The 23,487-nt window shown below is 41.4% G+C and overlaps 1 protein-coding gene across 2 annotated transcripts; it reads right to left on the minus strand.

Moving 5' to 3' along the window:
- Window positions 1-254: 254 nt before the first annotated feature.
- tp63 (tumor protein p63) lies at window positions 255-21,932 on the minus strand. Of its 2 annotated transcripts, none has more exons than XM_030049519.1 (12): window positions 21,710-21,932; window positions 16,212-16,469; window positions 8,522-8,708; window positions 8,294-8,409; window positions 7,287-7,396; window positions 7,048-7,184; window positions 6,716-6,798; window positions 6,480-6,604; window positions 3,261-3,406; window positions 2,737-2,884; window positions 1,829-1,922; window positions 255-1,741 (listed from the first exon to the last, which is right to left on the minus strand). In XM_030049519.1, exons 1-12 carry the CDS (start codon window positions 21,749-21,751, stop codon window positions 1,445-1,447), a joined length of 1,743 nt encoding a protein of 580 aa, XP_029905379.1. In that variant the 5' UTR covers window positions 21,752-21,932; the 3' UTR covers window positions 255-1,444. The 2 variants fall into 2 exon arrangements, with proteins under 2 accessions (XP_029905379.1, XP_029905380.1); XM_030049520.1 differs by having other exon boundaries at window positions 7,060-7,184; window positions 21,710-21,927.
- Between the last annotated feature and the right edge of the window lie 1,555 nt (window positions 21,933-23,487).

The following is a 23,487-nucleotide window of genomic DNA, read 5'->3' on the forward strand; positions in this document are numbered from 1 at the left end:
TAGAAACTCCACATCGGAAGACAGAAATTTAGCCTCAGTATGCTGGTTGTTTTAATGAAGCGTAATAACACACACGGACTGTAGGACTATATGTTGGTGCGTGTTTTACTTTGGCCCGTGTGACCTTATTACTCATCAAAAAATCATAACTGGAATAACACCTTTGACCTCACTTTCTACTCGTACTTAAAATAAAAATAACTTGAAACAACAGAGTATTACCATGCAATACAGCAAGTAAGGATATTTATTTTTGATTTATATCAAAATAGCCTAAGTATATTGAAATATATTTACAACACATTGTACAAAAATAGGGAACCGCATTTTGCGCTCTGTTTTAACAATGCAGGCCACCTGGAACAAAAACCTCTAAAATCGACTATAGTGAAGGGTACATATTTACTCCTTTCAATTAATACAAACATTATTCCTGCTGATATAGCTATCAGGCAATATTCACATCATTATGTTTTTGTTCATGATGAAAATCAAGTATTTTCTTTAGGGAAACTTTCAGAAAATAACTATACAAATGTATATACATTTATATGTTTTGGCGACCTATCAAATGAAAACAAACCATTACCAAAACAATGTGGTTCATGAATAAAAAAAAAAATACATGTGCTAGGTATCCACTGCGGCAGTAAAAGATGGCCCTTAAAATGCTATCACCTTTGCTCAGTGGAAAATCAAGCAAGCACGAATACAGCAAAGAGACAAAAAGGACATCAGTCATGGTATCATTACCACTCGTATCAAAACACTGTATCAAGAGCATCATATCCGGCTATACCAACTTAACAACCATCTGTCACTTTAACCTAAATACTTCAATACCTGATACAAAATGGTGATGCATTGGTCTCACAAAAACAGACAAAAGTTTACATAAAAGCTAGAGCAGAAAAAAACAATCACCCATCAATCCACATAACACTTCTGATAGGCAATTTTTGAAATGTATACAATCAATGCTGGCGTGTGCCAGATATCAAAAACAGTGTACTTTACTAAATTAAGCAACAATAACTGTGGGCCATAAAGTCTATCAGAAACTAAAATACGCCTTTGCTGTGACCCATAGAAGAAATACGCCCTTACAAGCCCTCTAACAAGTTTCATTTCCAGTCATGCTTTAAAGTTGGAATGAATTATGAACACTTAAAAACTCAAAGTAATCTTGAACCTCTTGGCATTTCTTAAGTGCTCTCTCTCAGGAAATTTGAATATAACAAAATGCACCTTTACTCAACACCATTTATTTCTCTTATCATGAGAAACAACACTAATGAAAATAAGTGCATCTCTACCTGATAATGCATTTTGCCATCAACAAATATTTGCACTAAAATAACACGAAATGTTCCAAAATTAGTGTGAAATGGTAGATCGGGAAATGATAACACCAAGAAATAGAGATGGATCGTGCCACTTTGCCTCATTCCCCCTCCTCCTTGATGCGCTGCTGTTTGTTGCGGCGAGAGTCTAGGTCGAAGGAGAAGTCGGACCACTCATCCCGCGGTGGGAAGGAGATGGTCTGGCGCAGGGTGAAGCGCACGGCATCGATGACACGCTCGCCTCGGGCCTCAGAGGAGCCCACACTGACGGTGGAGGCCCCGCTGGTGGTGCGCAGTATGTGGGGAGGTGGGGAGAAATCCATGGTCTGTCGGTGCTCCATGATCCCCTTCCAGATGATGTGCTGGAACTCTGCAGGGATCTTCAGCCGGGACAGGTCCTAATGTTCATTACACAGGGCAGAGTTAGTTTGCGCAGGGGGGACACTCTTCTCTCTAATCCCACAGATAGATGGGCAATGTCTCACCTCCATGTTATAGTTCTCAATCTGGTAGATGTTGGTCAGGCCTTGAGCTGTGAAGTAGTCCAAGCAGGATGCGCAGCCCAGCCGTAGAAGAAAGCTGCCAGAGGAATTGAGAAGAGTTATAACGTGGACTTTTAAAACAAGACGTTTATTGTTTAAATGCACACACAGCAAAATAATCTCCATAATGTTATTTGGGCTCATATTCAGTCTTAATGATCTGTCAATTGGATGAGATACCCCACTTGTTTCCAACACTTATCAAATTCTTTTAGAATTGTCTTGAATCACATGTCATTTTTTGTTACTGGTAGGCTGATCTGCCTTATTTGGCTTTGTAAAATCCTGAAATAAGTGACACTGCATCAGAAACAAGGACAATTATCTCATCCCACTGGCAGATTTTTTCACTTGTTTGAAGAAAAACAAGATTCTAGCACTGCTTATATACTAACTGACTTAAGAAAAGACAGTTTGCTTAATAATGTCGGGGAAGTGGAGGTCAGAGGACCCCAGTGCAGGAGCAGAGGCAGGCTGAGTGGTGAAGATGGCTCTAATACACTAGTGAAGGCAAATACGTCTGACTGACAAACAGGCAAGACAAACAGAAGGATGTGACAAAGACAAAGACAAGACAGAAGACAAATACACACAGGAGCAATTAACACAAGCAGGTACAAGGGCAGACATGGAACTGACACAGGGAGCTGATAGGCTAGGGGAACACAGGAGGCGGGGCTAGCAGACCGGGTTAATGGGACAAGTGAAAACATGTAACAGAACATGTTACACTGCAGGAGGGAACTGTGAATCTATACAAATTTGAGGAAAAATTACATGCAAACACATTGTTGATTTTCACAGTGAACAAACAAAAAAATAAAATATCCCGCTCTTCTGTCATCTGGTACCTGGAGATGCTGCTGTCCATTGGGTATGGAGGAGGGGGAGTGCAATGGGAGGAAGGTACCATGGGTAGCTGGGGTTGCAGTGCATGTGTGGGGCTCAGTGAACTCATGTCAGCGTTCATGGGGATGTGTGTGCCCATCATGGGAGTCACTGGAGAAACACAAGCAGCTGCTGTGAACATTTGGTATCTCTCTGAGATTAAGAGCTTACATAATTTCAGCAGAAATGGGGGAGGGAGGGGAGAGGGCATGTGGAGGTTACTCTCAGCATGACAAAAAAAAAAAAAAAAAAAAAAAATCCGTCATAACAGGTCCTTCAGGCCCAGAGAAGAAAAACGTCATTCAGGGATCACATTTTTTTTGAGGAGGAAACGTCCCGTCAGGGGGGCTGAGAGGTGCACGGGCCCCTCCTGCCTGCCCAGACACGCTGCTCTTATACATAAACGCTACACCCAGAGGGGACGGGGGGACTGGTGGTGGGGCACGGCCTGAGACAGACAGGAGGAGAAACAAAGGGACACACTTACTGTCAGTCAGGCCTCCAGACATGCTGGACGGGGTGAGCGTGTTGCGCTGCTGGGGGTTGATGAGCTGGCTGACAGAGGGCAGCTTGTTGACTTTTCCATGAGTTGGAGAACTGGAGCCAAAGGAAGGCTGAGACGGCATTGAAGTCCTGAGGCGGGAGACAGGAGGTTACAGGCCATTACGTCATCATCATCATCATCATCATCATCATCATCATCCTTCAAATCTCATCTTCAGTGACAAAAGCCGGTCTCTTAGTCACACATCAGTATTATCTTTTAATAGAGAAATTAAAATGGCTTTATTTTTATCATTAAGTGCAACTGATAATATCACTGAAGAAAATTCTTGCATAAATAGTGACTAAGTATATTTAGTGATTTATCAAAATTTTATTTTAGCTGATTGTTTTTGATATGCCCATAAAAATGTAAATTTCCTTCACACATTCTCCTGCAAAATTGTCCTAAAATAACATCAAATAAACATCAAAGGAAAGAAAAAGCAGAGTTCAAGCAGAAAAAAAAACATTTATTAGGTTCTGACGGACAAAAGTGCAGCGGCCACAAAAATAACAAAATAATCTGTTTCAAACAGAATGGTCACAGAGGCAAATGTGAAATCTACTCTGTATATCACAGAGTGACCATTTGCAATTTCCTCGATTAAAAGACATTTTATTGAGAAAAGTTAAAAATAGGTCAAAAACAGACACTCAAACTGTCCTGCAGTGGTTTATAAAATATGACCAGCATTAGCAAAGTTACTCTCAATAATAAAGTCTCTTCCCCCCAGAACCCCACAAGTCAGCTAACATTTTGTGAGTCCAGCTCTCATGATGAATCAAACACAGAACACATTCGCTTGAATAAGCTCAAGTCAAGTAACATAGAAAAAACAAACACAAAAGCTTGGTTCCTGTTCAACTTCAGCCATAGAAAAAGGTGAAGAGGCCAACTGGGATGAAGTTACTTTGCAAAAACAATCCTTAGGTGACACAAATGATGCTGTCATAAAAAAACAGGGATGACCTGACCAAAGTTGTACACTTTGCAGTAATGACTGAGAATGTCGTCTCAGTAGGCAACCCTCCAACACATCCTTAACTATTAACAGAAAAATACGCATGCAAAAACATCAGAGCCTAAATTATAACTTTTGAACTTTTTACTAGATCCAGTAGTCAAGACTGGATAAGCAATGTATGTAAGGATAGCTTTGTCCATTGTGTAAGGGTACAGCCAACAGCTTAGACTGTTTTTGTCTGTAGTTTGCGCCATGGCTGACTGAAATGGAGAAGCTCTACTCCACAACTTTGTAGCAGCAACAGAACTTTGTTCATGTAACTCTACTTGAGGAACAGAGTTTCATAACGGCTCGTCCTCAGTGCAGGATCCAAGGGACACAGGAAAGACAAAAAAGGGAGGAGAAGAAAACAAGGTTGAGAAGAGGAGACAAGGAGAAGGTCCATGTAACTGGGAGAGGAGGAGGAGGAATGTGGGGCAGAAATTCAGGAGGAGCTGCAGCGTCGCCTCTGCTCTCCTGCAGGTTCCAGGAGCTGGCTACCAAGACGGGTTTTTATCAGACTGCAGGGAGGAACCAGAAAGAAGAGAGAACAGAAATAAGGGCTCACTGAGGGAGGAAGAGAGCAGTGGCCACAGAGAGGCTCATAATAGTAGCTCAACATGTTACTGGAAAACCAGAAATGGAGGAAAAAAGAGAAAGAACTGCACAAAGATTGTTTTTTGTGTGTGAAAATGTTGCTGGTAAAATGTCAATCAGTGTTAACCTGATTCAACTCATACTTAACACATAAATGCACTAATGTCAGTGTCCAGAAGATGGCACTATGTAACAACAGATCACACTGTTTCATCACATCACTGGAATGTGCGGAGTGGTGTCTTTCAGCACCTTTACTAACAAAGGAGGGAGAAAAAAAGGCCTGACACACTTGCTTGAAGTTGACAGAACCCTTTATTTTATAGGCTGCGAGGGGAACATAGTAGAGGTTAAGAATACAGATGAGAGATCATGAAGATAGGCAGGAAGGGCAGTGGAACAAAGCGGCATGCAAAGGAAGTCAGTTATGAGGATCTCCTTGAGAATTTACATATGCATGAACTGAGTCAAGTGGGCTGAATGTCCCGGATCTTACAAAGAAAACAACAATATTATGACTCTCAGGACTATATATTCAGAAGCTTAAGATGCTCACTAACTCCAGTAACAGTAAAATGAATTTTAAAGTTAACAGGTAGCCCTTCAACAAATCCAAATAAAGTTCAGAACAGCAAATGCAAGCATTATCTCACTGTGAGGCTGTCTGCCAGTCTCTTAATGGGAAACTAAAACATAAGCAGTAATTATCATCATTGGGCTGTCAAACTATCATTTACACCCATCTACCCTTTTCCATAGCTTACAGTGAATGGGCGTGGACTAGGTAAAGTGTGTGTGAATGTGTGCGTCTGAGACAGTTTTAATTATGCTCAAGCGAATGGATGAGACTAAGGCAGGGATTTTCTGACTGGTGCTGTTGTGCAAACCTGGCAAAGTACCCAAAGGCGTTACCATCAGTCTTTGGAAGCTTCTCCTAAACAAAGCATAGCCAGGTACATTTGTCACGATTCATCAGGCTTGGCTCATATCCCATGAGAGAGGATAAGGAAAAAAAAAAAAAAAAAAAAAAAAAAAACAGATCTACATGATGCAAGGTTCACCCTCTAGGGCACAAGCATGAAGCAAATTCTAGACTGAAGTTGTGAAACACTGAAGAACTTTATTTTTGAGCCATGCCTTGTCTCAGCTAAAACAGCCTTTACTCGGTTAATTACCATGCAGGAGTGCTGCAGCGGCAAAAAAATAAGCAGAATCAAAACCATCCATGCATGGTCATTTATTACTGCAAAGCACATTTCCAGCAACAAGTTAATCGGGTTGAGTCACTGCACTCTATGCAAAACAACAACAATCTCATCTGAAAAAGACTGGTTAAGTCAGATTTTCTTTGCCCGATTGTCATCATCGTCAAGCAAGTCATGTAGAAAGAGAAAGATGGCACAGGCACAGTGACTAGGCACATTTTAAAACGAGTCACATGGTAACTGTATCAATCAAATCCGAGGGTGGACCTTGCTGGTAATGTAGATCTGTCTTTTTCTGGTGGCAAAGGAGAGCAAAGGAGCACTGCTATGTCAGAAATCTAAACTGGTACTCACTGTTTCTGAAGGAGATTCTGCTGCTGCTGCCTGTATGACTCAATAGTGTGCTGCGGCAGAAACTGCATGAGTTCCAGAGACTCTTTGATTTTTACCAAAATCTCATAAATTTCACGGCCTTTGATCTGCAAGGGATAGAGGGGACAGAAGTCAACGGGCAGCTAAGACACACATAATAAACAACACAATACAGCAATTCCCTGATGAACCCCTGAGAAAGAGAGAGGGAAACTCACAGGCAAACAAAAAACCTCCTCATCTGTAGATCTTCTCTTCTTGATGGAGGACATCTGTAAGCCATGGGAAACCTGGCGGAAGGCTGGAAAGAACGGAGAAAAGTGTTCAGTGCCACTGACCACCTGTTAAACAGTCAGCCTGTAAGCAGGAGCAGGTTGGAAGACAAGCATGGAGTAAAGGCAAGAGAGTAGCAAGTGTGCTGGCAGCGTGCAGTGTGTGTGTGTGTGTGTGTGTGTGTTAGCGAGTGCAGCGGTCGAGGGCCTCTGCACCTGGAAGCGTGTCAGATAAGACCAAAGCCTGTCAGCCCTTCACCAGCCCCAGCACTACTTACGGCGTTTCGTACCCTCACTGCTCTTTGTGCCATCCGTTACATGTTGCTTGCGGATGCTGTCCTCATCTGCCTTTCGGTCTCGACCCGGGCAAGCGCAGATCCTGGCCTCGAAGCAGCGGCGGCCTAATACCTGACCACTAGGAGAGGATAAAGACACCAACAGAGTTCAGAAACAATTCATCACATCAGTGGAGGGATGAAAAGCTACCACTGATGATGATGATTTTGCTGTGTCTTACTCTCTGGTTTCCAGGGTGACGATGATGAGGATGGGGCGTCTGTTCATTCCACCCACGCAGCTCGAGTTGCACATGAAATTGTACAAAATTGTGGTAAATTCCGTGCCCACCTGAAAGAGAAGAATGACATTAACCTTCAATAACACTAGGCAGATATCAGTGTAAACCAGAAACAGTGTAAGTGATGCTTAAAAGAAAATGTTTTTTTTTTTTTTGTTCTGCCTTTTCTTATCCATTAGGCCTTTCTGAAAAATATCCAAAAGCCTTTTTCAGATTGTATGGCTTTGCTTTTATGATTTAAGCCAAGGTCAATTAAATTAATTTATTTTGATGTGATTATTACAGTTCATGAACACTCTAGACGGAAAAAATGCTGCTGAAGTGGCCAGCATTGTTAAAAAAGATAATTATTTCATGAGTCAATGGGATGGTGTATAGTATAAAGTGACAGGAAAGTGTGATTTATGCAGTAAGAGAACTTGCTGCTAGTTTTTGAGTCAAAGGAAAAAGGAAATCATCCTTCTAAACAAAAGTGGCACTGCCTTCGCAAAGAACTACAGCTTCAGAGAGTATAGGATACATGAGCAGGAATTAAACTGAATTTATTGGTATAATCAGTCAGTGCTGCAGGAATTTGAAGTATATATCTCATAAATTGCTTACAAAACAGTCTAGAAGAGCCTGAAATAGCAGAGAAATAAGTGAAAGAGAAGATGTAAAAAAAAAAAAAAAACAGCAGTATTTCCCTCTAAGGCTGGATAGAGATTAAGTTAAAATGCCACAGTGTGATCTTATTGAGGGGCTTTTGGGGACACCAGTTGCTGGGTGTCAAAACTGAGTTAAGGAGGGGGGTGGATCTGCATAAGAGAGAGATGGTTGGACTGCCAGGCCCAGGGTTGGTTAGAAGCCTGTCACCGCCGTATCTGTCAGCGTCAGTGCGGTGAGGTGGCGATGTGGCGTTGACAGGGCAGGGAGAATGCCTCTCTCCAGGCTGATGGGCAGCTCACCTGTGGTGGCTCGTAGGGTACCAGGACGCTCTGACGGCCTGTGATGGAGTCCTCCACATACTGGGCGTGGCTGTTGCCCTCTACACGGATCAGATGGCTCGGAGGAGCAATTTGTCCTAGAAGCAAGATTACATCATGTCGTTAAAGGAGTAAACAACAAACAACGCTGACTGAGGTGAAACATAATTTCTCAGTGACAATTTTTCTTCATTAAATCAAAGTTCTCACCGTCATTGAACTCGCGACTAAGTTCATGGTTTGGGCAGCGTTTGACCACCTCTGTGACATGCTCAGCTTTTTTGTATACAGGCATAGCCCTGATTACAGCCCCCTGGGGTGGGTTGGTCAGGACTTTAATCTGAATAGGACAGGTCTTGGCAATCTGGCAGTACAGCTTCTTGAGGTCTGTTGAGTACTGGAGAGTAGGGAGAGAAAAGGAGAAAAGCCAAAAGATTACACAACCCACTTAAGAATCGATAATTTCAAGGCAGACAAGAAAGTAAAGATAATGATATTCACAACCTTTCAGGGTTCAAAACAACTTCAGCCTAAATTTTAAAAGGATGAACTGATCCCCAGAACACCTGTTACATGGACTGGGCACTTCTGGTTTCCCCTGAAGCAGAAAGGGTTAAAGGCAAGACTGTGATTATGACCTACTTAAATGATACACACACAGAGACACACAGACACACAGACACACACACACACACACACACACACAGAAAGAGAGAGAGAGGGAGAGAGAGATAGAAAGGACTTGGTGCAAGGAATGTGTATTGGGCAACCTCAGTGATGTCTCATGGAGCGCCTGTGGGACTTCCGAGGAGTGCCATAAAATGGACCCCTCCAGCAGCAATTAAACAGGGCCTGGCTTTCATCTTCAAGGGAGAAATACTCTGCTGAAGCATCTGATGGCCACTGTCATACAGAATAAGGCTTCTGAAGATGCTGGCAAGCTCCAGTTTTTTTTTGTTTTTTTTCACAAGCTATGTTATGTTAAGTGCAGTTTTCATTGTGTAGCTGAAAATGATTGACTCATTTTTCGCCACAACAGTGAAGGATTCATCCCAGAACAGAGTGTAGTCACTGAGGATGATGATCCATCTATGATTTATGGCGAAATGTGATGATTGCTCACACAATCTGGCTCACATTCAAGTTTCTAAGTCAAGAGTCATTAATAATACATGGATATTGCTCCCTGGCGCTGTTAGAATGGATAACCAGAAAGCCATCAAAAAGAGTGAAATGTTTCTAACAGGCATAACCCAACTGTGTAAACAAACCATTCAAATCAATACTGTGTAAGCAGAGCCTTAAATCCTCTATGTGCTGAAGACACAGGCAGAGGGAGGGGGGGCGGCCGGGCAGGGAAAATTTTCCTGTCAGGTTCATTTCTGAGGAAAGAAATGTGAATGCTGTGAAAACCGCTCGGGGCTGTGTTCTAGAACAATGGCACATAAAATTCCATCTCTATTAAGTTTTGTTCCAAAGAAAGGAACACATCCCAGTACCTGTCTGTGCTGACTTTTAATATTACACAAGCTTGGCACGGACATTTCCACTCTGTTCCCCAGGCACAACCTTTCCTTTCATCAGGACAAGCTCCAAACAGTAACTTCTCGTCTCTCTCCCTCTCCCTCGCAAGCTAAACGTATTACTCCAGTGCATTTCCCTGGGAGATGGGATCCACTAATAAAGGCGGGTTAATAACAACCCAAATTCTCAACCATCCTCCTTTCCTCAAGTGACCTCATTATAAACTGTACACACACACACACGATGAACTGATATCAGTGTACGAGGGACACAACACTGCATGAGAACTGTGAATACAAACTGCTAGAGAGAGAGAATATTTAGCATAAAGGCAAACGCTCAGGTATTAAAAATAAAATCTGAGCATCATTATGTGTGCTCCAACTTGCCATTTGTGCCCAATACACTAAATCCACATGAATGACACTTATACTGATATACTGACATGTATGTCAACACGATGACTGAGTTGCTGCTGGTTTAAAATCAAAGCTTTCCAAAAGGTCTTCTTGAAAAAAAAAAAAAAAAAAACATAAGATGAATGGTTGCAGTTGTCCCCTTGGTCCTAACCTGATACTCCCCGTACGCCTCTGTCAATCAGCTAAATGAGGTGGAGAAGCCAAGCAGAGAGAGAGAGGGAAGAGCGAAAGAGAAGAGAGCAAAAGAGAAAGAGAGAGGGTCTGTATAAAGGGCCAGTATTTGGCGTTTTGAATAATTACAAAGCACTGGTTTTGTTTAGCTGGGGGTGAAAACAGCACAACTAAGAGCACTGAGATAAAGTCTGAGATTTTAAAAGCAGAAAACAAAAGTTTGTTTAGATTATATACTACATGTTTCAAACTTCCACTGCACACACACATAAACTCATACACACACACACAAACACACACTAGGGAACCATCCCAGCCCTCAAGCTACAAATTTCAAGCACACAAATATGTGCTTCTGGTGCTGTGTTTGCTCAGCAGTGAGAGCGGGAGCTGCCGCTGATTGCTGAAAGGAGCACACAGCTAAAGCTAACACTGTTCAGGGTGGAGGGCAGCCAGTTGACTGATGGGATTCAGTGGCTCACACAGGGTGCGGTGCTCAGGTGTTAACATGTAATTATGAGCCTTTCATTGGTCACAATGTGAATTACACGACCAGGGAACACACAGCACACAATACAGAGCTGCTTAATCACAATCATTTGAAAGAAAACTTTTAAGTGTTTGTAAAAAGTGGGTAGCGTGACAATGACTGGCAGACGTGGCAGCGAGGAGGAAAAAATAATCAATGACATTGTGATACTATTCTTTAAAGAAGCTAAAGGCACTCCAACTACTGCTCAGCAGTGCTGCTGTTAAAAAAATAACACTATAACTTCTGGACATAAAGAGCTGCAGTTTGGAAGCTGGTATAATAATTTATGTTCATGTAATAATCAGACTTCATATAACAGACAGAGTTTAGTTTGTTGCTTGTACAGTGCTGCATGTGAGAAATTACTTTCTAACATATGAGACACTTCCAACATACAAACACACACTTCCTGTGCAACACAGGTTGAGGCAAGCCCACAGCTGTAGCGTTCTTTTCTCCCTGACAGGCGCTGCGGGCGCATGCAGAAGTCAAGTCCTGACGAACATCGGGCCTTAAACAAGCACTGTTTGGCGCCTCTGGTCTTGTCTTCTTCATACCTGACATGTCATATCATGCCTAAAGGTTCTCCCAGACCTGTTTAATTCAACAGTAACGCAAAGGAGTTTTTTCCTCTCCACTCTTGCTCTGCAAGAGGTAAAACACCTGCTTCTTTAAGAGAAAAAATAGGGGACAGCATTGAGTAAAATCTACTATTAATATATTTCTTCTATGAGGCGATCTTTGCATTTTTTTTCCACAACTCCTGCTAAAAAATTCTCACACTGTAGTCACTGGCCCCATAGTGGCCCAATCCCAGCAATGACACTTGTCCTAAGGCAAATCTGTACACTCACATTATGTTTATTTAGCTAATACTCACAGAGTGAGATATGCATCTGTCACCAAGTCAAATCTTTGTCTTCACCAATGATCTAATTCAACGCAACTACAGCCAAGTTAACTGAAACTGAAAATAAAAATGAAAGCCAACATAATGGCCAAAACAAAGTGTAGCTTGTCATTTTGCTCAACAGATGGATTAATAATTTCTCTCCTTTTTTCTTTCACTTAAAAAAGTATTTCCCACTGCTGCCTTTGGTCTACTTATCACTCAGCTAAAGTGGTATTAAAGCAACAAACATGTTTGTATTATACAACCTTATTATTCAAACTTTACAAAACAGTGACTTTTGTGTGTTGAGAGCACCCGTAATTTAATGATCTTTGGTCAGACTCGATCCGAGAAATGACAATCTTCTCATGTTGACAGACTAATGTCTTCCTTTTGTATTTATACAACTACAACATATGTCTGTTTATTTGTTGCTGTACATCCCACTGTAGGAAGCTGTAATAGTATTTCATCAGGGGTAAAAAAAGAAAACTCATATAATGAAAACTGTCAGTGAATGAGCTTTTTCAGACTAATTATTGAGATATCACGCTCATGTCATAAAATCATTTAATCTCTGCCTTAAAAAAATCTCCCCCTCTCCTTTTTTCCCATCTGTAGGTTTTAGGGCTTGTGTCTCTGTGATGGGCAAGTCATGACAAGCTTCTTGACACAAACAAGTCTCAGCCCCATCTCGTGAGGCGTGGGACGGGCCCGCAGATGTTCCAGAGGCAAGTTGTGTCTTGCTGCCTTTCGCTGGAACACTCTTCTCTTTGAGCATTGAAGGGCTCTCCTCCTCCGGCGCAATGTGAGATGCAGCCATCGAGCTTAACTCTCTCAAAAAGACAGAGCCCTCTCCAAGAGCACAGGGTTCAAGAAAGAGGCACATGGTATTTACACAAGTATTATCTACAGGCCCTCAATCCATTACTGTAATCCCCTCTGGCTCTACAGAGTCCCAGTGATAGCCCGAACCATGACATTCCTCTCCTTTTAGTACTATGTGGTGGCAGTTAATACACAAGGCAAACACAACCACTCTTTAGCCTCACAATAGTTGCATCAGTAGCCAACAATAGTTGACTCATTTGCGACACTCCATCAATTTGGTAAAGCAAAGAAGAAAAAACACCTCTAACCCATGCTGACATTATTTATTTGACCTTGCTGTCTGATTTTTTTTTTTTGTCTAACTAAATGACAAAACTGGGATGTTACGGCCCATCGCAAGAGCACCAAACAGAAGACAGTGTGGGAGCAATTCTGGGAAATGTTGACGTGTTGCATCTCTGTGTGTGTGTCACAGTCATCCTAGACAGGAAGAGGTTAAGGTGTGGGGTTAGGGATTAGGTGTGTCTCCCTAAGAACAGTCATCAAAAAGCACAGTACATAGTCCACTAAGTCCCGAGGAAGATCCCACAGGCCTTCAAAAGGGGGCATTAGCAGTTCTATGCATGGAATAAACCTGTGTTGGTGACATCTTCAGTGGCTCTTTGCCATCCGTCCATCAGTCCAGTGGTTGAGCTATTCGGCTGAGATTATGGGAGCTTTACAAAAGATCTCCTGAGATCAGAAGGGGGTGCCTCCTTCAGGTGGAAACCAACACTATAATCACAATTCTCTCGAATTAGGGGGACTGCTGTGGAGACCACAGTGAAAAGGACTCTCTCCACCGGCCATTACAGAAAAACATCAGCATAATAACCATCACAAACAACGCTGAATGATGTAAAATTATGACAAATTCTCCTCAGAGGAAATAAGTGACTGCATCTGATATTACGTAATTAGTTGATGTACTGAAACTTAGCCATCAAAAGCCCTTAAAATGAGACAGTCAACCCTCAAATGATTTTAGGTTATCCTAGTGTTTTCAGACGATGCTCTTAAATAGAAACAAGTCGACACTTTCTCTTGCTCTTCCACTGATGTAGAAGACTTACTTTCGGGACTGGTAGATCTGTTTTTCAAATAATTTCTTATTTTTCGTACCCAGATTAATATAACATATGATTATAGGGGCTTATAAATAATCTTAAGTGCTTTCTCCTCTGAACCAACAGTGCACCCATATATAATACTGTCCATGTTAGAGTCCATACGGTTCAGAAATGCTCTAGAAAGTGTCACTTGATGTATTACAGTGAACAAAGTTTTTTGCTCTTTTATGTAAACGTCTAAGGGCACGTTTTAATGAACTATTTTAATGAGTTACTGAACTCTTTCTGAAAAATATAAAGTATTATGCATTATGAATTATGCTTGATCACCTGACCTAGCATGCAAAAACACACAGTTAATTTCCTCCACTTTGCTTTCCTTGCTTTCAGTTTAAGATTCAGATTTGAAAGCTATAAAGAAAGCAATACTATATAGAAATCAATAAATACAATGAAGAAAGCAATATCTAGTTTAAACTTTTGGGAACGATGGTTATTTTCAATAACAAGTGGAGAGCAGTGATCCATTATTTTTCAACATCAAGTCAGACCAATCAAACCAGTCTTGCATCATGTGTTATGACTGCAGGATACGCTGGTCTGTTACTCTACATGTGTTTGTCAGGGTATGTGTCCTGAACCAAAGAGTAGCTCAAGGTTTGGGGCGTGCCTCTCACAACCCACACTCTTACCTCCACACAATTGCAGCCAGACACTTTTGTTTTTGGACTGTGAAAATGAGAGGGATGAGCAAGGCGGTGTGGGAATTGGGTAAATGTCACAATCCCACACTTGGCGTGGCTAATGGAACAAGGCGAGTTCGCCCTGTACTCCTGGGGTTCAGTCTGTTTACTCAGAGGCATGGTGCATTAATATTGAAATTTATACCGTAAGCTCACACGTTTTTCAAAAATCCCTTCTGCCAAATTTGACAATGACAGCTTATATGGATTGTAACAGTCATTCTGATATAGTAAATGACACGTCAAGTCAGAGCATTTTTAAATAATGTATTACTTCAACGTTTCTTAGCCTTATTACGAGATACTTTATAATAGATTATTTAGTGCAAGGCATGGCCCGACACGGAATTATCAACACGTCGCACGTACATGGGCAACAACTCCATCTGGAGGTGAAATCTATGCCGCCAATTAGCGTTGGTGTCCGCTAGGGTGCACTCGCTTTGATTTGTCATTGACACAATGAAGCATTGCTCTGTGGGTCTATGAGAGACATAAACAAACCTAGCAGGTGGGGCTCTGATACAACAGCTGTCCTTTAGCCCTGTCATCCATAATGACAGAGCAGGAGGAGCTGGTTGTGTAGGTTTACTGAGCCATCACATGGTGACATCTTGCTGCGTAGGGCATAACCACACCTGGACTAACTGTTAAGCCTGTTTACCTCTGTGATCACCAAAGTTCCCTTGAACTCAGCCCAAGTTGTGAGTAAACTGAGATTTGACTAAAGCTCACGGCAGCACGTGAGCCTTGTTTGTTGCTCGGTGAAGGTGTATTAGAGCAGGATTTAAAGCTTTTCATCAGTAGATGCTTTTGATTTATAACCTGTGTCATTATTCAAGGAAATAAAGTTTTGTCTATGATTCAAAAATTACATTTATCAAGACTTTGGCCTGATGTGAAGGCAAAAAATGTCTCTCACAGTGAACACTTATCTCGTAAGATGAGGTTAAGCAAGTGTAATGTCTGAGCCTTAAAGAGAAATGCCTGGGGTTTTGTCATTATTTGAAGCTTTACATCTCAAGTGACATTCTTCTTTGCCAGATGTAGTTGTGCAACTTAGGACTTTCATATAGCGCACACCTGAGTCTGCCTAGAGTGTAGATTTTCTAGATAAAGGCTCCATGCTTATCAGGTGTATCTATTTAACATTTACCCAGGCAAATTACTGCTGCATATGATGACCTGCTATTTTGACAGTTGCTATGTTGACAAATATGTCTCCATGGATCCATATTTACTAAATGAACATGTGCAAGAGGACACATATTAGCCTAGGAAATTAAAATCATCTAGCTGATTCTCGATGAAAAAGGCGTGGATTCAGCCTTGCATCAAACAGTATTTCCACATAACTGTAATGTTATGTTTGGCTTTAACCTTTCACACAGTGTAATACAGTAAGTGCTACAGTGAAGATCACTGGACAGCACATGACATAGGTTTATTTGGAAGCCAATTCATTTTACCTTCCTGTAATTAAAAACTTACCTGACACCGTCTGAATTGTCCTAAAGCAGCCATAATTGTGATAAAGCTGTAATTATTATCCATCTGGTACTCCATTAAATGTTTTTGCAGAGGCTATTTCACCCAAAGCCAGAATCAGTGCAAATGGGAATACAAATACCTAAACCATCTTGCACACAGTGAAGCAAATGTGAAAGCCTGTGTCTTACCGTCCAGGTGGCAGACTTTGCTGTGCTAGACTGCTGGAAGGACACATCAAAGGTGTGCGGCCCAGCGTAATCTGTGTTGGATGGGATGGCTGGTGAGGGGGAAAGGGCATCAAAGGTGGAGCTGGGCTGGGCATAGGGTGACGGGGCTGTCACGTTGTTCTGTGCATGGTCGTTGTTGTAGGGACTGGTGGAGGTGGAACTTCCATTTTGGATGTTCTGGTCCATGCTGTTCAGGAGCCCCAGGTTTGTATACTGTGACTGGAAACAAAATGGATGGGATGGGGGTGAGAGGGGCAACAACATAGGAATGTCTTGACTCATTACAGAGGAATGTCATGGTGCTTCAATTTGACTGTGATTCAAAATGATAGACAGGAGTAATATATCAATGAATCTTACTCATGCAGATTCAACAAACAGTTGGCTTGTTAAATGTAAATATTTTACGTTATAAAGCAGTCTGTCATGTGTTGGTTTTATCGAATTTTTCGCCAGACCTGGTGTGCATGCCAAATTTGGTGAGTTTTTGAGCATGTTTAGGGGGTCAAATTAAGTGTCAAAGAGATGTAATAACAGGAAGAAGAAGGACAAGGAGGAGAAAAAAAGAAACACTACAAATATAATAGGGCCCTCTTCCAGAGAGGCGAGGGCCCTAATTAATGAAAAAATAAAAACAAAGTCTGATTCCTAGTAAACCCAAACAAGTGCCATGTTGGTCGGTGTTAGATACATGATGTTGCTCTTTTGTGAAGTCAACTTGTCAATCCTCACAGAGCTCAATTTCAGCTATTTCAATACACTGTAGAAAAACAGCTTTCCAGTCATGTAGAAATTAACGTATGAGATTCTCTAATACATGCCACCATCATTACCAGCCTTGTCCTGTTTGTTTGTGGATCAAAATCACGCTACAGATATATCAGCACTACCTTAGCCTCCTGCCTCCCCTTTACCACAACCAAAACTATTCAGACGGGACGAATGGAATTAAAATGTCTGCCTTTAAACAGGATGGAGAATACGCCTGGGCTGTAGCCAACCCTTCCTGCTTGCTCTGCTTGCCATTCACTCCATTCCATTCCATTTATAAATGGCACATTCCTAAACTAGGTGCCATGGCTCTCGCTCTTTAGACAGCCATTAATCTCTCCAGGGCCTCTTGTTTATTTCAGGCACGGTTGACCACAGCTGTCCAGCTCACACCCATGGTGCTGCCAGGTGTTAGTTATGTGCCAGGTGACCAACAAAAACACACAGGAGGTAGGCTGCACTGTATATCTATTACTCAAGTTAGTAAATGCAAAACACTAATGCTACTTCATTACCTACAAACCCACACAAGTACACATATACACAGAAACAGGAAGAGGCAGACACACACAGTCACGCACAAAAACACACAGACACACACACACACACACACATACACACAGAGCACCTCAGAGAGGTCATACAAGTCAACCTCAGCATACTTGTGCAGAAGCGCCAAAGGGGAGCTGTAGCTGCTGGATGAGGGTCAGTGTGAGCGCGGCACAAGTCGGCTTAAGCCTCCGGAAACAATGACACTGGGGCTTATAAGAGCTTGTCTGGAGAACAATATGCTGGGCATGCAGGTGTTAGGAGACAAGTGTTTTGTGAATGGAGTACACACACATGTTCACACACACACACACACACACACACACACACACACACACACACACACACACACACAAAGACAATTCCACTCTGGTGGAGACCCTCTAGCCATTAGTGGGGAGAGGCTTTACAAATACACACTCCCTTACAATGGGATAACTGCATAGAAGTTTACTAGAGATTTAAACTGAATGGGCTGCAACACTGTGCGTCTGACATCAGAACAGAAAGAATGGGCATAGCCTTACCTGGTCAGACTGAAATCACAGAAACAGATCAGTCATGCAAGGATTCATTTGCAGTTTAACAATAACAGATGTGATTAGTGTTTCATTTTCCAGGAATTATACTAGCAGAGCATGGAGAAAACCCTTCCCTATTCTATGGGAAAACTAACTGTGACACAATTTCCTGTTTAAAACAACTTTTCCCGTATGTGGTGAGTCAGAGTTGAAATCAGTGTGATTTCTTGGATAGTGGCGCAATACACTTCTGCCTTATCTGCAGCTGCACCAGTAGGTCTCAGCAAATCATGGATGACACAGTCTCTCCCACCACCTGATGCTGGAAGCTGCAAAGCTGGATGTGACAGGCACTAATTATCAATGTCAAATTATTATTCTAATGAAAAGGTTGATGCTGGCCGGGAACCACAAATCACAGATAAAAGCGTGGAGCCAAAAACACAGCATGCCTGAAATAAAATACCACTCATTAATGCAAGGCCTGTGACAGTGCTTTTCATAGTCCAAATGAATATAGAGATCAAAGATGAGGAATGAGGAGATAAAGAGATAATAACCAGATACTGGGGCCCAGCTGTACAATCTCACCTAAAACTCATCATGTTTTGAATGTTTAATTGACTGGAAGCTGGATATCAGCTTTTACAACGGTCATACAAGGGAGACTCAGGTCTTCCCTCCATTTCCTTTAATCAGATCTTATTCCACTGTAATATAGCAACCATTTAATCACCACTTTAGTGGCTCTTAAAAATTCCTTCTGTTTATAGGCGACTCTGTGCTTAGGCCTTTGGGAAGTCAGCCTGCTAAGCAGAGCAGCAGTAAATCAGCAGCCATGACATACTAGACAGCCTTTAATAAAGTTTTTGAAAGGTTGTGTAGTCTGTTCGAGGCCTTCAAGCATTTCTTTGTCTGAGACACTTTCTGCAGTGAGCATTTCAGGCCAATCGCAAAAGGAGACTGTTGACCTTCAAAGTGATAGCCTGTTGATTCCAATGCAGGAATCTGAATTATGTGGAGTACATATCATGGATATTTTAAATACACATAGCAGTCCTAATTTTAAAGTTAATATTAATGCCAACATGGTGGCATTTGATAAAGCAAAGTGATACATCTATTCAAAGTCCTTGTGGATTGAATTACATTTATTGACAGGCTATTGGCCAGATAAATGCACTTAAACTGTTGTGTCTTATTCTGGACTCTCTTGTTTATAGGCTTCACAATATCCTAAATCCTAATTTATCAATTATGCCATTTTTGTTAGTCATGTTAACTGGTTGCAAAAGCGTGAGTAATGATCAAGCCAGAAGGCTGACCTGCCGATATATGACAGGAACCAGAGCAGACCTGGCCTGAGGGGGGGAATAGCTGCCATTCCAGGCTCTCTGGTGACCTGCTCTGTGTACCTTGGGCCGGCGTATAAGAGAGTCTACAGGACTGTGATGAGTGACCACAGGGGAGGGAGGCATTAAAAGCTCCACAAGAGCGGGGGTAGAGGTTGAGGTGGGACTGGGTGGGGGTCTATCTACACCTCATACCTGCTGGGGTGGGCAGAGCAGGTGATTGTATCTGCATCAACACACCATTAAAGCAATTACGATCCTGGACTAAACAGCAGCGCCTGGCCAGCCACATTCTAATGGCTCTAGCGGCTCCCAGGAGACTGGGGGTAGGAGAACCTGATACCACAGACACTCTGGGGATTGAGGTGGACACCACTTAAAGACCCCCTGCTCAACAACTTAAAAGACACTGACCTGACACACCTGCTATCTACAACCTGCAATCTGAGAATCTGTCGCAGTTCTTGAGGTTGACATTATGGTTAGATGCAGGATATAGTTTGTAAAAATGCAGCACAAAGAACAAAACTCTTGCAGGGCACAATAGGTGACCAATGCAATCAGACATAAAGCAGAACTGGGGCCTAAGGCACAGAACAGAAACAAATCTGTGAAAAACTGTGTATATATATCGGATAGAAAAAAACTTGATGACAACAACTATCTTTGGGGGACCAACACCCTTTTCTTCATAAAAAAAGCCTGTATGAACTAATAATATTAAGGTGAACTACACCCCTGCAAAATCATCTAATAGAACAAAATCTGTACTGCCAAGTTGTGTGCATGGAAAACCAAAAGCAAAAACTTTATGTGGAAATGACAACCCTCTATATTTTATGAAAAAAAAAAAAAAAAAAAAAAATGAAATTTCTCAGATTTGTTAAGTAAAATAGCTGTAATACAAACAGCTTTTTTCTACATTTAAAATGTTTCCCTAAAGTGTTTATCATTCACATCTGACATTCTTTTCTCATTTGCAAACAGAGATTCATCAATCACGCCACTTGTACTCCCAGTGTGAAAAGATGGGAGTGGGGATGGGAATGTTTTGAGATTGCAGTGGCACTTCAGTGGCACACAGAAGTAAAAAACAAAAAACAAAACAAAAAAAGACTTTTCTTTTCTTTTCTTTTTACAGTTATGTAGGAAAACCTTTTCACAATATAGAACCTATTTAATGGAGAGGTCAGAGATCTTGACAAGGTACAAATGAGAACTGTCACACAAAAGAAAACTAAAACTCTTGGTCCCAACAGTATTCTGACTTTATAGGTCACACCTATAGTTTTAGACTTGTTAATGGTGTTTTCACATGAACTTCTGATCCCATCTGTGATGCATTTAACAACTACACAGATAATATGTGTTGTTGAAGGAGCAAATTTTCTTACACAGGTTGAAGCAACAGTGGCAGCATATGCAGTCTAAGGCTATTATATTTTAGAATAATTTCTGATCATTAAAATAAACCACAAGATGAGAGGTTCAGTGTGGTACAAAGTTTACAACCAATTGCTGCTGACTCAGTCATTCATAGACAAAAATAAGAATTTGCTGTCCTTTTTTTGTTTTTTATTCTCTGTGACAACTAACACAGAGAGCCATAGCTCTCTCAACTAAGATGGTTTTTGGAACTGCTATTTTCTAGTGTGTGGGGTCCGTACAACAACAACAAAGGACAAGGAAAAAAATCACAGCAGGCAACAAAATCCGTGACAAGACAGATAGCAGCCATTTTACAAAACTAAACTATTCAGGAGATACTCCAGGTGTTTACATTCCCCTACTCACACACACACACACACACACACACACACACACACACACACACACACACACACACACACACGTACGCAAACACATACATACTGTCACTGAGTCGAAACACAAACATCAAGGAATCGAAGGCAAAACCATTTTCCCTGTTTTTTTTATGGTAAATGTGACTTGATAGGGAAAAAATTCTGGCTATTCTTGATTTCTCCTTCTCTTATTCACATAATATAGATTATTTTCTAAAGGACAGTCTCTAGAAAAAGACAATACAAAAAAGTGTAGCCGCAAATCTAGCAGCAAGTTAAAGAATACAAAACCAAAATGATTCTAAACAATTTCATCAAAGATGTAAAATTTACGGCCTTTTAGTTCCGCTGTTCTGTTTTTCTATTTAGTTCTTTTTTTGTCCCACTAAGCTCCTGGGAGCCAACCAAGGGAAGGGGTGCGATGCCTGACGCCATGTGAAGAGCTCCTCCATCGGCCTTACCTCGTTGTAGGATGTTGCAGTCCCCGTCTCCAGGTACAACATGTTGGCGCTGAGGTTGAGCAGAGCTGCTGCTGTTTGCTCCACTGGCTCCAGGATTCCACAACTCTTTTTACCTCACTCTAAAAAAGAGTGATGTGGACTACAGACGCAAAGTGGACAAGCAGAAACCTCTATAGGATTCTATGGGAATGTCATATATACTGGGAAGAGAGGGGAGGGGTCTGAGGAGCTACCTGTCCAATACCTGAGTCCACACCCATCTCCTGAAGAAGCACCGTCTCCTTACCCTATCCTTTGAAGCTCTGCAGGACTCCTCAAAGGCTGTAATGGCTGCGTACAACTTAAGCAGCGATCTTTACTGCATCATCTAACTAGTGGGACTTATACAGAGACGTAAATGCATTCATCATTGCAGTTGACATTTTTGCATCTTAGTTGTATCTTTTCCCCTAAATTTAGAACATTTCTATCCTTAAGATGTACTTTCATTTAAGCAAGTTTAAACACAGTGTGTCCCTTTTAACAAATGGATAGATAATATCAGAAATATTTTCCTAAAATTAACCAACAAAATTGATTTACTGTAGATTGATGGTAAAGAGTCAAGAAAAGATAAATGAATGAAGAGTAAAATCCAGAGAAAAATCCGTTGAGCCAGCAAGCACCAAACTGAGAATTGTGGTGTCATTAAGGCTGGAAGGGTATCAACTATTCCTAACTAGTTAGCATAAGAATTACCCTCTCTTTGCATCCCTTAAGCAATCTCAATGCGAAGGCCCCCAGAAACACAATGTGACTCCTGTAGACTGCTTGTATTTATCAGAGATGACTGCTGTAGATCTGTTTTGGAAACATGCATTGAGTCTCACATACTGTAGTGGTGGTAGCATTGACCGGCTGACTCTCTAGTAATGAGGCAATTAGTTCCAGTGACAATGTGCTTGTGAATAAAAGAATAATATATTATCTTGGCTACATAGACTTTTGTCTCTAGGCTTATGAGTCTATATCTGGCATGAGAAACTTACTTGGCTCAGGCCCAGTAAATTTAATGTTGAAAAGCATTAATTTACCACTGCTGAGATGTAGTTGGTGGCAGTGTGTTTTACATTGCTGTGCCTTGAACCACTTTTGAATGAAGTGAGCTTAATGCTTGGTCACTTTGTTCTTCTACTCAATTCACTGTACATTTTGCAATAAAACTACTGATACTGTGTTAATAATGTGCATATGATAATATCCTGTAAATAATCCTTTTAAATCATTATGTTTCTTTCTGTTCTCACTTTGTCTCCCTCCCCTACATCCCCACCCCCTCCAGTCAAAGATGAATTTGACTGATTTGACCATTTTTTCCCCCAATTTTCCATAAATACCATGATAATACCATTATTGTGAAATCTTTTGGCTACAATAATCATGTAGTGAAAATCTGATATCATGACAGTCCTCGTTTAGATAGATAGAAATTTCACACTTGGCAGTCACGACAAACACGACAGTACACTAAATACCACACAACATTGGGGCAATATATCAACTGCAGAAAACAGCAAGACAAAAAAACATTTGTGCTTTTATTGTTTTATAGTATAAGTACACTATATGGATCATATGTTTTGGTGATCAAGGTTGAAAACTGCCACAGTGTAGCAATGCTGCCAATGTTATTTTATGTGGGTAGTGTTAAGACCAGCAGATGACAAGGGAGGAGATTGGTCAATAGGGTGGGAGTAAATTCTATTACTAGAGAGCCAGAGGCTAAAACTCCTGCCCTG

Source organism: Myripristis murdjan, chromosome 4 (genome assembly GCF_902150065.1).
Source record: "Myripristis murdjan chromosome 4, fMyrMur1.1, whole genome shotgun sequence".
Classification (NCBI taxonomy): Eukaryota; Metazoa; Chordata; class Actinopteri; order Holocentriformes; family Holocentridae; genus Myripristis; species Myripristis murdjan.

Excerpts from the sequence above, each read along its gene's own strand:
- tp63 (XM_030049519.1), bottom strand. The coding sequence starts at position 21,751 with ATGTTGTACCTGGAGACGGGGACTGCAACATCCTACAACGAG. Across the intron at positions 8,410-8,521 it reads TAGTCGCGAGTTCAATGACG|GACAAATTGCTCCTCCGAGC; the intron begins GTGAGAACTTTG and ends TCTTGCTTCTAG. Across the intron at positions 1,923-2,736 it reads ATGGACAGCAGCATCTCCAG|CTTTCTTCTACGGCTGGGCT; the intron begins GTACCAGATGAC and ends TTCCTCTGGCAG.